Genomic DNA, 15,614 nt, shown 5'->3' with positions numbered 1-15,614 from the left:
GCATGGGACACGCTTTGTGTACGGAGCCGCTGCTCTTCTGCCCGGAGAGGCTTTGTGCCCTCCCCTGCTACACGTCATTCAGGCAGCCAATCAGCACAGAGCCTCATTATCATAGCCTCCCCTCCCCTCAAAATCCGTCATGGAGAAGGAGGTTAGAAGCGGTAAAACTAGAGACATGGCCCACAGCCTGAATTTCTGTTTTATGTAGAAGAAACAAGCTTTAGATTGTTTAGACATTCAAGGCCTGTTTAAAATATACATTAAATGCCATAATAGGTCCCCTTTAAGTAGAAATCAACAAGCAGATATTCCATAATTATGACCTGCAAAATCGGTGTGATTTCCCCTTTGTGCTCTGGTGAAGAGGCTGGGATCTTCGCTGTTCCACTTTTAGGAGATCTATTGAAGCCACTCTCCCAGTTTTTATGTCACAGCCAGAAGTGCTCCAGTTATCTCTGCTTCACTTTTGCCGTTAGTTTCCACACCTTTTTCTACTTTGTGCTAAACCACAGGCATTAATGAGAATGTAACTGAGCTTACTCTCAAGCCCAGATAAACGCAGAGGGTTGTGTCAGGAAGGTCATCTGATGTAAAACATATGCCAAACTAAACACGTGGATCACAAAACCCATGACCCCCGTGCTGGACTGGTCGAGGCCTGGGTTAACTACGACTGCCATCAGCGCTGTTGACCTAAGGGGTGCTAATGGAAACTGGGCGACTCTTGGTCAGAAGGAGTGTCTGTAGGCAGAGAGAAAAGAAAGAGACTTATGCCCCGTTTAAAGATAGCAAAAACGGTGGTGTTTTCATGCGTTTTGGCCGATTGTTTACATAAAAACGAAGCTCAGTCACCAAAACCGATCATTCCTGAAAACTCCGGCCAAAGTGCAGATTTGCAAAAATTCCAACTTCACGTTTGCTTGTAAACAGAGGGAAACAGAGATTAAGGGTGCTTTCACACCTGTGGCCCGTTTGTTTTGTTCCGATTCAGGGGCTGAACCGATACAGTTGTTCCGTTTCTCGTTCGTGGGGTTTGTGTTCACAAGGCAAACGTCTGTACCGTTTCAAAGCTGTTAACAAATTCCATGCGCGAAGCAGCTGCTCTCTGATTGGTCAAATGAACGCGGAAGGAGTTTCCTCTTCCGCACCCCGGGAAAAACAACACGCCCTTTTCAGCGCAGCGCAGACCGCAGCCGCGGCTTTGGCGGATTTATGGTTCTGCGTTACACCAACGCAGAGCCTACGGCATAGAACACGGCGTAGGCTCTGCGTCGATTTAACGCGGAACCATAAATCAGGCTTTACCCATTCATTTATGTGCACTCGGCGCAGAGCGGAGCCCGGCAGCGGACGAGAGGGCGCCTGCTGCAGCCGGGTTTGGGCTGTGCAAACCCTGCCCGAATTGAACATTGTTTAATTTCAAACAAAGTTTAATTTGTGCCGTGCTGGGAAGACATCTCGCATGTCCAATAGGAGAGAAGGTGGTGGAAGCTGGGCCGACTCCTCTCCTTGCGCCGCGGCAGCACACACACAATGAATGGAGTTGTCTCGGTTGCTGTGTGGATTATGTTCTCACTCCAAATAAAAAAAATGAACCGTTTCAGGTCTCGATTGGAATCGGGCCGAGACCACCTCTCCTAGGCGATCTCGGAACGCTTGTTTTGTACCGTTTCAGAGCGCGATTGCTGTGTTCACATATACCAAACGTTCCGATCTTTAGGGGGAAACGTTCCCTGTATCGGAACAACTGCTTGAAACGGTACAGGTGTGAAAGCACCCTTAGGCTTCAGAATGTCACATTATGCGACAGAAACGTCACCATCATCATGTGTGCGACCTGTGTTTACAATTTGTTTGGCCACGTGTCATTTGTTGATGTTTTTTTCCAGGATTCCGATTGGCTCCGATTGACAATATAGTCACTATAAGCTGCGTCTGCATCTGCCAACTTAGCATGTTGACATGCTGATTTTTCTTAATGAAAATCAGTAGGCTTGAGTAATTTTATTTATGTCACGGGTGAGTTTCAAATTGTACTGATTAAATCTTTAGTTTGCGATTTCAGGCTCCACTTCCTCAGTTCATCTATTTTTACTTTGTTACAAAACGGTTAATGTCTGGTAAATGTTCATAAAAATAAACAGAAAAACAATGTTCTTTAGTATTTTGTATAGTGCATTATATTTTATATTATCTATATTTATTATATATAAAATATCAAAGATTAATCGATAATTGAGCACATTTTTAAAAAGTCCCATTCAATTTCTGCTTTGAGGATGTTGACAGCGAGAAAGTTTCCGGTTCGACTCCCTGGCCCGGCGGGGATCTTTCTTTGTGGAGTTTGCATGTTCTCCCAGTGCTTGCGTGGGTTCCCTCCGGGTACTCCGGCTTCCTCCCACAGTCCAAAAACATGCATAGCAGGTTAACTGATGATTATAAATTGCCTGTAGGCGTGAGTGTGTCTGGTTGTCTGTTTATATGTGGCCCTGCGCTAGACTGGCGACCTGTCTAGGGTGCACCCCTGCCTGAAATTAGCTGGGATAGGCTCCAGCAGACCCCGATGACCCTGCAACGGATAAAGCGGGTATAGATAATGGATGGATGGATGTTGATAGAGAAATACATACAAGGTCAGCGGGAGCTGCATTGTGTTTTGCAAACCTTGAGACAGCGTATTACAGAGTGCCAATGAGGAGCTATGGTAGGCCTACTGTATGAGGAAGTCTGGAGTTGCAGACAAGTATGTATGATTTGTGTAGGATATATATAGGAGTTGTTAGATGGTGGTATTGTGTGCTGTAAGAGTGAGGAAGATGTTCTAGGTGCAGCTGGGACTGCAGCAATACCAAGTCCGAGCCCTTTCTTATTTGCTGTGGTGGACAGCCTGACAGATGAGGTAAAACAGGCATCTCCATGGATTATATTTGCAGATGACATTGTGATCTGTAGTAAGAGCAGGGAGCGGATGAAGGAAAATCTAAAGAGATGGAGGTATGCCCTGGAAAAGAGAGGAACGAAGATTATACACAGCAAGACAGCTTAGGCTGTTTGTTACTTTCTTTGCTATACTTATGCTGATTGGTTGTTTGGTCTCCTCTGCATCTGATTAATGTGCCTGTTTGTTCCTACCAGGTTAATAGATACCACCTGATTTGACCATGTGACTGCTTACCTGAGCTGATCATGTGACTTCTCACCTGTGTATAAAGAGCAGCCTGAAGGAGACCTCTCTTTCTTTGCTATCTGCCTTGAGGAAGGCCTACATGGCCGAAACATGTTGGCATTTTAACTTTTTCTAGGCATTTTAACTTTTTCTAAGCCATGATTTAATAAAGGCCTTTTAATTTTTCTAACTTCTTGAGTGCCTCGGTTTTTCCAAATTGTTTTTGAATCTTTTGGATCCCCATGCCGAAGAGCACCTGAAGTATACTTTTCTTACACCCAGCAGCACTCCATGCGTTTGTAGTTGCCTTAAAGACAGAAAGCATGTGTGTGAATGAGATGGTCCCGAGTGGAACAATGAGCCTAGAGGGAGCAGACGGTCAACAGTCCATGGAGAGAGTGGATAAGATGAAGAAGCATTTCCAAACATTTGCAACCTGCTTGCATGTGCTTTCCCCCACCCACTCCAACTAGGTCACAAGCAGGTTGGAATGGGTAATGAAAAATGTCTGGATTGATAGGTGGATAAAACAGTATCAGCAAGAATTAAAGAAAAGGTGCACAAGACGGTGGTGAGACCTGCGATGTTGTAAGGTTTTAGAGACCGTGGCACTTAGGAAAAGACAGGAGGCACAGTTGGAAGTAGCAAAATTTAAAATGTTGAGGTTCTCTTTGGGAGTAACGAGGATGGATAGGATCAGGAATGAGTACATCAGAGGGACAGCGCATGTTAGATGTTCTGGAGAGAGAGTCAGAGATGCCAGACGGAGATGGTTTGGACATGTACAGAGGAAGGATAATGAATATATTTGTAGAAGGATGATTAGGTTTGAACCACAGGGAGGGTGTCCTAGAGGAAGACCAAAAAGGAAACCTGTGGACATAATGAAAGAGGAATTTAATTTAGTTAGTGTGAGAGATAAAGGATAGAGTTAGATGGAGATGGATGACTCACTGCGACAACCTCTGAAGGTAACACCCAAAAGGAAAAGAAGATGAAGAAAATGCATTTTCAAATATTTGTTGAAAATTGCATTATTTAATTTATTTAATTATTTAATTATATATAATTATTTAAGAATGATGTATCATTATTTAATTAATTCCTTTTAAAATTATTATTAGACTATACATTAAGAAAATCTTTTATAAATTTGAATTTGAGGACTTATTAATTAATTTGCAGTTCTGTTTCTTTATATCATTATTTCCAAATAATCAAAATACTTTATTAGACCTGCAACACTTCTGATCCTCCATAAACCTCAGCCAAGATAGTTAAGATAGTCTTTGAGCATATTTGAAATTGATTTTATTATTGAGCACATACATAGAAATGCAGTCCCATTTAGGTATTTCTACATAATTCACTGCAAGTATTACATTTTTAAAGGATTTAAAAAATGCTAGGCCAGTAACATAATAACCAACCAGGATTTTAATAACATATTACAACATTGAAAATGTTATTACGTAATCAATTCAAAAACCTTGTTACATTAGAATGGTTATTACCATTTGTCCACTTGTATGGGTGCATAGGATTTTTTGTGCAGGAGACTCTTAGAGTACACGCTTATTCGAAAACCCCAACAAATAATACAGATAAAAAGTTTTTTGGCAAGTTATTAAATTATTGGCTTTATTACATTTAAAATAACCAAAATTATTACCATACCAAGATCTATGATGGTCATTATTATGTTATTGGTTGCCAGACTGTACAAAGATAAAAATTGTAAAGATAAAACACACTGTGGAGATAAACTATAAGGTGGTGTACATAACCACAGCCACCCAGGTCAAGGTAACGCCCAAAGGTCTTTAAGAGATATCAATCAAATTTAAAAGAAAAAAAGAAATTCCATCCAATTATCTATACCCGCTTTATCCTTTGCAGGTTCACGGGGGTCTGCTGGAGCCTATCCCAGCTATTTTCAGGCGAGAGGCAGGGATTACACCCTGGACAGGTTGCCAGTCCATCGCAGGGCCACATACAAACAACCAGACACACTCACACTCACACCTAAAGGCAATTTAGAATCATCAATTAACCTAATATGCATGTTTTGGACTGTGGGAGGAAACCGGAGTACCCGGAGAAAACCCATGCAAGCACGGGGAGAACATGCAAACTCCACACAGAAAGACCCTGCGGGGCCTGGGAGTCGAACCGGGGACCTTCTTGCTGTGCTGGCAACAGTGCTGCCCTAAAAAAAAGAAATTAAACATACAAAATACAATGCAAGAATGAAATGAAATGAAATACCCGAGAAGGACTGGTGATTTGTCCAGTGTACTGTATGTGACTGGTGTCACAATGGAATATGAATGAATGAATGAATGAATGAATGAATGAATGAATGAATGAATGAATGAATGAATGAATGAATGAATGAATGCAAAATACCAAAGACACCATCATTTCCTCCTTCCTTCCTTATGAGAAAGATACTGTAAATGAGGGAAGACCGCTTTCCTCTCTGGAGTCTGGAGAAGACTAGTATTGTTTTTTTTTAAATTGAAAAGTAGAACAATACAAAAATATAACAACAGACAACAATAATAGTGGCAATTTTACACTTAAAATTCTTTGTAAAAAATAAATAAATAAATAAGTAAATATATATATATATATATTTATATATATATATATATATGTGTGTAATACATATAAAAGTTATAAATACAAAATGTTAATAAATTGAAGTGGGTCCAATAAAGGTTCCATAAAAAGCGTCAGCTTTTGAAGGTCCGACAGGAAGGTTCTTTTTCTTGCCTGCTCAGTGATTTTTAAATAAGTCGCCCATCTACTTTTTTTATGCTAATAAAATATTTTTTTTCACAACCCATAGGTGCTTGTACGTCTGGGAGTATTTTCTGTGCTTTACACGTCTCCCAAGCTCAGTCTTATTTTAAGAAATGACCCTCTCTTTCTAATATACACCGTCCTCAGTTAAGGCTGATTTATGGTTCCGCGTTACAACAACGCAGAAGATACGCAGAAGCTACGCCGTAAGGTACGCAGCGACGCGCGTACACTACGGCGTAACCTCTTCGTCGATTTAACGCGGAACCATAATTCAGGCTTTAGATTTATGATCAGGCGTTGCGGCGGACGCCTCTGCCGCGGAGGACGACAACATGGCGGTCTCCTTGCGTCTGGGTCGTAGGGGAGTCTTATTTGGGCTCAGATTGTCTAGTTTTAACAAACCTTCTTGGCCCACACAGTCCTGCCAGGACCGAGTCAGGCACTTGTTCCAGTCCCCATGGATGCTCGGTGAGTGCTGCCATTGCTGGCATTTGTTGTCGTTATGTAGCTGTTTCGTTCAAAGCGTCCTTTTTCTGCGTCAATGTTTTCTCCTGACATGACAGTTAAAAGTAGTTCACCCAAAGGGATACTATGTCATAATACAGCGTCTGAATGACGATTATCAGGTGGAATGAAGCAGCTGAGAGTGTCATAATCGGCAATGGAGGCAGCACCATTACATACAGCTGTAAATAAGTCCTTGTAGAGGGATGGATTTATCAAAACACACTGTTGTGTTTCAGGCAAGGAAAATTAGATTGTGAAGCACATTTCATGTACAAGACAAGAGGAGACAAGTCTAACAGCAGTGGATTGGAAGTGTTAAAACATCAACGTAAATCATCTTATGGAGGCAAGGCAAGTTTATTTATATAGCACAATTCAACACAAGGTAATTCAAAGTGCTTTACATCAATATTAAAAGCTGCAAGACACAATTAAACAGTAAATAACAAATAAAATGATAAGAAAAGAGGTAAAATAATAAAAAGTTGTAGAGTACAGCAGGTAAGTATTTAATTTAAAGGAGCTGTATGTAAGAGCAATAATAAAACGAATCATAAAATGACCCCGATATGTCAACAGACATTTACAAATCATGTTCATTTCAAATACTTATGTCACTGACAACAGCACTCAAGCCAGGATATTCCAGTTTAAAAAGTGGAGTTGCAGCCCTCAACTGATGTTTATGTTGTCATTTTTTGTTTTGGCCTTGTTACAACCAAAAACGTAATAACGGCCAATAATGTAATAACTGCCAATAACGTAATAATTTTGGCCATTTCAAATGTAATAAAGCCAATAGTGTAATAATGTGCCAATAATGTAATAAAACTTTTGAGCCAATAACGTAATAACTTTTTGCCAATAATGTAATAAGGCATTACATTATTGGCTGGTTATTACGTTATTGGCCTTGGTATTAAAAAAAAACTTTCAAAATGTAATAACTGGTGCCGATAATGTAATAACACATAAATATGATAGCAGCTCTTTTTGCAGTTTTTGGGCAGTTAGTGGATGACATATAGTCGTCATATTTATGCTCAACAATATTTTGAAAGTGACTGCAGTACCAGTTTTGGCCATTTCTTACAGACGGCTCCTTTAAGAGTATGCTTCAGTAAACAGTAATGTTTTTAGCCCTGATTTAAAGGAGCTGACAGTTGGAGCAGACCTCAGGTCTACAGGAAGTTTGTTCCACCGGTGAGGAGCAGAATAACTGAACGCTGCCTCACCTTGCTTGGTTCTGGTTCTTGGGACACACAACAAACCAGATCCAGATGAACCTCAGGGGTCTGGGAGCTTCATAGGGAACTAACAGATCAAGCATGGATTTTGGTCCAAGACCATTCAGTGCTTTGTAGACCAGCAGCAAGATTTTAAACTCTATCCTTTGACTCACTGGAAGCCAGTTCAATGATTTCATGACTGGTGTAGAGGCAGAAACCTAAGGTGCACCTCACGGCATTTCAAACATAGTTGTTTATTGTTCACTGGTTACTGATTTTATAATGCAACATGCCTGATATCCTCTGAGCCACTTGCTACCGTACCGGTCTGCTTATTTAACCTCTGCAGTTGTAAGCTACAGAAACCTGTAACCATGGAAGACAACATTTATGACAAAAAAATAAGCTATTGCTTTTATCCCATTTTTAATCATTGCTCTGCAGATGGGAGCAGTCTTCCCCAAGATCATAAAGCACAAGGAGTCATTTAAAGCAGCACAAACGACTTTCTCTCAAATTAAAGAACAAATTTCAATTTTTTTGAACTCTCATCCTCTTTTGAGACAATTGCATATAACTTTATATAACAATGTCACAATGATTAAACACGCTCACAGAGCTACAGTGGAAGTCATTAAAAAGATGATTAAGAGACTCAAGAAAGCAATGTTAGAAGAGAAAATGATTGAGTAAGAAACCAAATGAGTAATATCGTAGCGATTTAACCTTTACGCCTAAAGGGAGACTCGCTAAGCTTAAATTGACAAAAGTTTCTTTGTGCAGATTTAATGGTACGATGAGCAACACGTTAATTTGAATAACCAAGGCTGCCTTCAAAGTCACCGCCTCTCATCTCATTTGAACACCAGTGTGACACTTAAACCTGTCGTGTTGGAGAACGCTCACCCACACCATCATCCAAATTATGAATAAAGAAATATATTTTAGAAAATAGTGTTTTATCGTTCCAGTAGGGTTTTAGAGGGTTGTGCTATTAATGCCAAGGTAGAATCAGCCTCTTCTGGTAGCACATAGTTGGTGACTTAACTTCTTACTGTGGCATTTAGTTGTTTTTTTTGTTTTCTATTACGTCATTGATGTCATGCGTTTGTAATGTCAACTGGCTTGTCATAACAGGCTGCACAAGCAGGTGTTTCTAAAATTATAGACAGTGATTTTTTTCATACATAAGAAGTACAGTGATTGTTGCCACCTTGACAATGAGCCAGCAGATGAAATAATATTACTGTGAAGCCAAAGCAGTAGAATTCAGCAGAATCAGTCTGGGAAAGTACATAAATGGTGACCATTATTTGGTGTTAACCTTTGCTTTCCTGTTGGATGTTAACCGCTCTCTCTGTAAAAAGGTCAAATAAAACAAGAAATCCTGTATTGAAATCAACTCAGCTTTATTTTTAAAGCACTTTAAAACAACCACAGCTGAAACAAGGTGCTGTACACAAATAAATAAAACGACAATTAACAAGAAATAAATACTAAAATAATTGTTTGTTGTTTTTAAAACAAATTAAAACTTAAAAACAAACCATAAAAACACTAAAACAGGAGCAGAGTCTCAGAGTCTCAGTCGCAGGGTTGAAAGCCAAGGTATAAAAATGGGTTTTAAGACGAGTTTTGAAAATGGACAGTGAGGAGGCTTGTCTAATGTTTAAAGGAAGCTCGTTCCATAATTTTGGAGCGGCAACAGAAAAAGCTCTATCCCCTCTGAGCTTCCGCTTTGACCTCGGTACCTCCAGGAGCAGCAGATCAGCTCACCTGAGGCACCGAGCAGGAGCGTGGGGGGGTGAAGGAGCTCAGAGAGGTAAAGTGGGGCCAGACCATTTTAAGATTTAAAAACAAATAAAATAATCTTAAAATTGACTCTAAAATGCACAGGCAGCCAGTGGAGGAAGGTTAGGATGGGAGTTATGTGCTCCCTCTTACGTACTGCCGTTAAGAGGTTCCCTTCGCCCACTCGTATAGGGGAAGGGATCAATACCAAATCTCAATCACACATTAATGCTCCCATGTAGACATGTTCAAAGATGTTTAAAAATCCCTTTTTTAATCTTGTTAATATTTTACGTAAATTCTACGAGATACTATGAAAAGAATCAAACATTGTAGCTAGGAATTATACTTTTAACTTCTACATTGTCAGAAAAGCAAGGTCAGGCTGCTGTATCCATCCATCTGCAGCATGTAAGCTGCTGGAGAAACTGAGCTTGGCCACACGTGTCGTGCAGTGGGGCTTTAAAGGCAATTTGCGTGCCGTGTTAGAAAAATATGAAAAAGGAGAAGTTGAAAACGGACTAGGTGGAGAGGCCACCTAGTAGTAAACACTACTCCGGACTGGAGCCACTTCCAGGTGTTTCATCACCTTATTCCTGATGTTGAAAAAGATTAAGTGAAGGTTGTATAAAATGGCTTACTTACTCTTCATGGAAAGTGTATTTCGTTTCAAACATTTATGGCTGAATCAATCCAGTATTAGAACCATTCTTTGCGCAACAGAGCAATGTTTGATAGTCGCAGGTTGCAGGCTGGACAGCGCCACCTGCTGGAGGGTGAAGGTAAAGCCAAGCTCCAGCTTTGCAGGTTGGTCCCCGCTCACTAATCAGGAACAAGGCAACTCCTACTTCATGCCATTTAAACACGTTGGGTTTTATTTACTCAGTGCTTTGGGGACGAAAAAAATATAAAAATTTAATTTCTTGAAGATTAGGGTAGCAAAGACATGGAGAATTGGAGAATCTACTTATTTAGAGAGATTTAAATTTTCTCAAGTTAAGCAGTGGTAGTCATTTAAAATAAATGTTTGGTTTTTTTGTCTATGTTTTATATGCTCAGGCTAGTTGAGCCAAACTTAACGATATTAAAAGATAAACAGTGATTGTTAGTCTTAATTTTCCAGGTCTGTTTTTGTTTTGTTAACTTAAAAAAGGCTATTATAACAATGTTCTGGTCGAATTTAAACACACTCTAGTTTTGTTATGTTGCCAAGCATCCAGCAGATGGCAGCAGCACATGGCAAACAGAACCTAACATCACATACGGGTCGAATTTTGTAAGTTTTCCAATGAGATGATGACCAGACTGATTATTGCAAGAGTATTCCAGCTTCTTCACTGGAATGCAGTAGTTTTAACATCATGCATTACACCTCTGTTTCTCATGCCATGAATAACTAAAGTGATTGTAGTAATTGTAAATGAAGTAATTATGTTTTAAAAACCAAACAAACAAGTAACACAGCATTAAGGTTTGTCTTTGTGTCATAGAGTTTGTCTAGTGTTTTCTGAGAAAAAGTGTGCATGTATATGTAGCATCTATTACAAAGAATTAATAACACTTGATGTAAAAAGCAGACAAAGTGGTATTGTTTTTTAAGCAGTGTAATGTGCAAACCTTGAAACTACTTGTTCTTTTATGTCTTATTTGATATGACCCGTGATGCATCTGCATCTTATATTTGTGTGTTGTTCTGGTCACCTTGATAGTTACTCTTCATCTGATTTCTCAAATGTATACATTTCTGATCTCTCTTTAAAATTCCTTTGGCTCCCACTTGACTGGAGGGGGGGGGGTCATGCCATTAAGTACATTTCAGTAAAGTACAACATGTGACATAGCAGCATACTATTTATATTTTTTATTGCAATCTTCCACTTTATTACAATGTCTATGCCAGACATGTTTATTTGATCTTTGTATCAGTGGTTTAGCAACTGGCATACAGGGGCAAAGGATACACAAATGCATCCTCATAGCTCATTGGAAAGACTCCTGTCATCACGTCGGTCTCCCTCAGGTCCTGCTTAGAGTCGAAACCTCTTTCAAGGTGTATTGCTGAGATTAATCTACAGGTCATGGGGTTGAGGATAGTGAGGGACAAGTTAAGCCATAATGAGGAATACATTGACTACTCAGAATCATCCTGTTTTTCAGGACGGGTTGGTCTCTGGCCCCTCAGATCAACTGCTGTTTGTGACATCGGGTTGCTTTCATTTAGGCTTAACTGCCTGCAACAGCATGAAAGCCTCTTGTAGCAACTAGGATGCTGTCAGTTTGGATCACATACACATAAATGACCTGTCGTTGCTATTAATACACTTCATTCAAAGTGGCAGTGTTTCTTCCTGTGGTCTGCAGCTGCAAGATGGACATGTTTATGCCTTGAGCTCTCATTGCAGCCAATCACTGCTGTCTCTGGCCTTGTTGTTCGATTTATTTTGACATCCATGTAAGTTAGTTAAAAGTTGAAAAACCTGGCTCCAAGGCTCTTGATCTAAATGTATATACATGTACATGTTGGCGGTGTCGTTGCCACAGTCTTTATGCAAAATATTCTCTCTTTCTATCCACTAGGTGTCAGCCCACTCAAGGTGCAAATGCCTGCTCTCTCACCAACTATGGAGGAGGGTAACATAGTCAAGTGGTTGAAGAAGGAAGGTAAGGGAAACATGATGGCATAAAGATTCATCACAGTGCTCTACAGGAATTTATTTTTCTTGCTAAAATGCCTAAATTTGGCTGCTCTTTATAATGCTAAATAAATAAAGCAATTAACATCCTCAGCCTGGTGTGTTTGAATCAACTGCTTTGCATTCCTATTTGTCTCTATGATAGACTGGCAGCAGCATTAATTAACTCCATGACACCGTGTTGCTTTTTAAGACAAAGAGTCTCGAGTAGTGGGTCACCTGAAGGTCTCAGTAGGTGACTGGCTTAAGAAGCAAAGCAGTCGCTGTTTATCACTGCTTAGCAACTCTGCTCAGCCAGGTGCTTCAGGCACACTATCATTCATCAGGAGGCAGAATGCTGAATTCTGATTGGCTGCTGTAGTGTGTTGCCATGTGCTTCTGTGGCTGTGGGGTGAGATGTATGTGTACATGATAAACAGGAGGAAGGTGAACAATTCTCATTTCCAAGGCAGCACCTCAAGAATACATTTTTTACACCTTTTCTCTTTTATATTCTACACATCTTTGGGCTGTATATAAATTCAGTTTTCTTCTGGCATTAGTTGATGGTTTATTTACAGTTATTTATTTTTAATTATAGCACGGTCTTATATTTTACCTGTCTTTGAAACCTACCAGAATAATACTCAGTCTACAAGCTTTTTAAAGCAATTGATATGTGACCCGACTGTCACATCTTTACAACTCGCAATCTTTTTTGTTATATATTCACCTCTTCTTTTCACCTCAACATGTACATGTTGGCCATGTGGAGGATTCACCCACACTGTACCTGGTTATGACTCTGCCTGTTAGATGTATTGGCCCCCAAATGCTATTTACATACATAAGGCACTCTGGGTTATAAGGTGCATGATAAACCATATGTAAAGCGAAGCCAACCAGTCAAACTTTATTCCACTCATTCACAATAACTCAGAATATCGTTCAGTTGTAACTGATACAGAAAAATACACTCACATTTTAAATCATTCATCTTCCACAAATAGAAAGTGGCGGAGCTAAGTGTCATACTGTTCTCTGATTGGTTCATCATCGCCAGCGATAACAGACACCTGAAGTTAGTGTGAGGTTGGAAAAACTCCAACATTTGATTTTAATTGGATTATGATATAGATTTAAATATTTTGTGTTTACACGAAAAAACAAACGTTGGCTTGACGTCTAATAGTAAGGTAACATGGACTAGATGTTGGATGATGGTTGCTTGCCAGCGCTACATAATTAGTTATTAGTTGCAACCCGTATCCAACCAAGGACCGACTTGGTTCCGTCGTCCCTGTGTCAGCTGTAAATGTGTGACTCAATCAAGCGGAGCAGCTTTATTGCTCACCAAAGTCGCACTATAACATTTTGACAGATTTTTGAGCCCAGTGTATCACATAAAATTGGTTCGAGGTCAGTAAGCACAACAAAATTCATACATTGAATTTATAATTCATCGTGCGCACCAGATTATATGGCGCACTGCCAATATTTTTTTTTTTTTTTTTCTGAAAAATTAAGGATTTTAAGTGTGCCTTTTATAGTGCGGAAAATACGGTAAGGGCAAATATTCTGTGACTTCATAATGAAACGATTTATTTCTAAAATGTAGCAAGAAAGTCCAACAAATAAAGTATAAACTTTATATAAGTCTTTTTCATCCTCTGCTTTTCAAGAAGGCAATAATGTCCATTTGTTGGTGTTTTTCTCTGGAAACTGATTTTTGCTGCTCAAACAACATGGAGCAGAACCAGTGGTTCCTAATAATTGCTACTGTCTTTCATTGCTAATATACTGTATATAAACTCTTAAATGGGATGTACAAGTGGAAATCTACTTGGAACCCTGAAGGATAAGCAATGATCTCACCCTCCATCAGCCTTGCAGCATCTCACAATCTAACATTGTTTCTCATGAAACATTAATTTTGCTCTCAAGCTAATAAGGAAAGTCTGTCTATTAGCTTTTAATTTGCTGTGTGTGCATTTGCATGCAAAGCCTTTGGAAAGGAGCAGATGACAATACCAACACCAAATGTACAATTTACACTTTACCTGATGTCAAAAAACCCTTTGATAATGAAAATATTGTTCAGTAGGCCACGTGAATGCCAAATAAATGTTATGCCTTTCTTTGCACAGGTGAAGCAGTGGCAGCGGGCGATGCCCTTTGTGAGATTGAGACCGATAAGGCTGTGGTTACCATGGATTCTAATGATGACGGTATCATGGCAAAGATATTGGTGAGTTAACAAAGAAAAAGGAAAAAAAAAAACATGTAAACATCAGGAATACCTCATTTCAGATAATGGTTTTTGCAACATAATCTATAAAACTGGAAGATTGTATGTGTATTTGAATGCTTTGATGGGTATTTGATTTTAAATGTTATTCTCACCATACCAGCAGTAGAATGAGAAATGTGTTATTCTTGCTCTTTCTAAAAGGGCTACACACTAGTAATGGATTTAAAAAAGAATTAAATGAATTAAAATAGAAGAAGAAATTACTAAAGTTAAAATAAAATCACCATCAAGGCAGTCTGTGTAGAAGTTTTGATCTGACCAGTTTGACATGTTTGTATGAAGGTAGCATATTTCAGTTACAGACGTCAGGGTTCCTTCCCTGACCGTCTTAATTGGCTTTGCTCGTTAAATCTGCTTTGCATATAAGAGAGATGAGACAGATTTACGACAGCAGGCTTTAATGACATGTCTTCACTGACAAATATTTCCCACTTTCCATCTATTCAGTGAACTATCTGCTGTTTGAATTTTTAATAGACTGCCAAATACTGAGCGACCATTTGTCCTTCTCCAAGACTCCACCAGATGTTTGAAAAGAAAGATGACGTTTTCTTAACACACTATGGGTTTGAAAACTGCTATGTGGTGACAATATATAAAGTGGGCAGAAATGGGTCTCATCCTTTCCTTAAGCGAAAATAAATTCCCTCTCCAAAACCACGTAATAAACTGAAAAGTTTTGGTTTTGTATTAAGCCTTTTATAAAAAAAAAAAAGAAAAGAAAAAAAAAGTCATGGATAGATCTAAGGGCGCCTTATCCAGTCATACATGTTGTTTGACCATGTATTGCTGCTGACATGCTTGCTGGGTGGATCTAGTTTCAATTAAATAATGTATGTGTATGAATTCTAACTTTATCTGTCATCACAACCAAGTTCAAATGCAGGCTTCGGTGTCATGTAAGAGTATAAAGTGTAATCACTTGTTAATTATGAACCATAGACTTGTATATATCTGTCATGCTGTTCACTTGACTGGCTTCCATTCTTTTGTGTTCTCTTACTCCGTCCTCTCCTCGGCTACTGTGGGGATGATGTAGTTTCCATAGCAACCACCCAAGAATTGGGGGTAGGGGCTTTTGCTGGCAGAGAAAGATGGTTTGCAATAGATAAGACCCTTGTGCGCTC

At 39.4% G+C, this 15,614-nt stretch overlaps 1 protein-coding gene across 1 annotated transcript in view; it reads left to right on the top strand.

Moving 5' to 3' along the window:
• Positions 1-6,285: 6,285 nt before the first annotated feature.
• The window catches only part of pdhx (pyruvate dehydrogenase complex component X), a 34,997-nt gene continuing 25,668 nt past the window's right edge, over positions 6,286-15,614 (top strand). The window contains exons 1-3 of the mRNA XM_061721506.1: positions 6,286-6,445; positions 12,082-12,165; positions 14,324-14,424. Coding sequence (XP_061577490.1) covers positions 6,310-6,445; positions 12,082-12,165; positions 14,324-14,424 — 321 coding nt within the window. The 5' untranslated portion in view covers positions 6,286-6,309. The remainder of the gene's footprint in view (positions 6,446-12,081; positions 12,166-14,323; positions 14,425-15,614) is intronic.

This window comes from Cololabis saira, chromosome 5, assembly GCF_033807715.1.
Source record: "Cololabis saira isolate AMF1-May2022 chromosome 5, fColSai1.1, whole genome shotgun sequence".
Lineage (NCBI taxonomy): Eukaryota > Metazoa > Chordata > Actinopteri > Beloniformes > Belonidae > Cololabis > Cololabis saira.
Note: the sequence above shows the minus strand (reverse complement) of the source record. Positions and strands in the feature narration are given on the sequence as shown.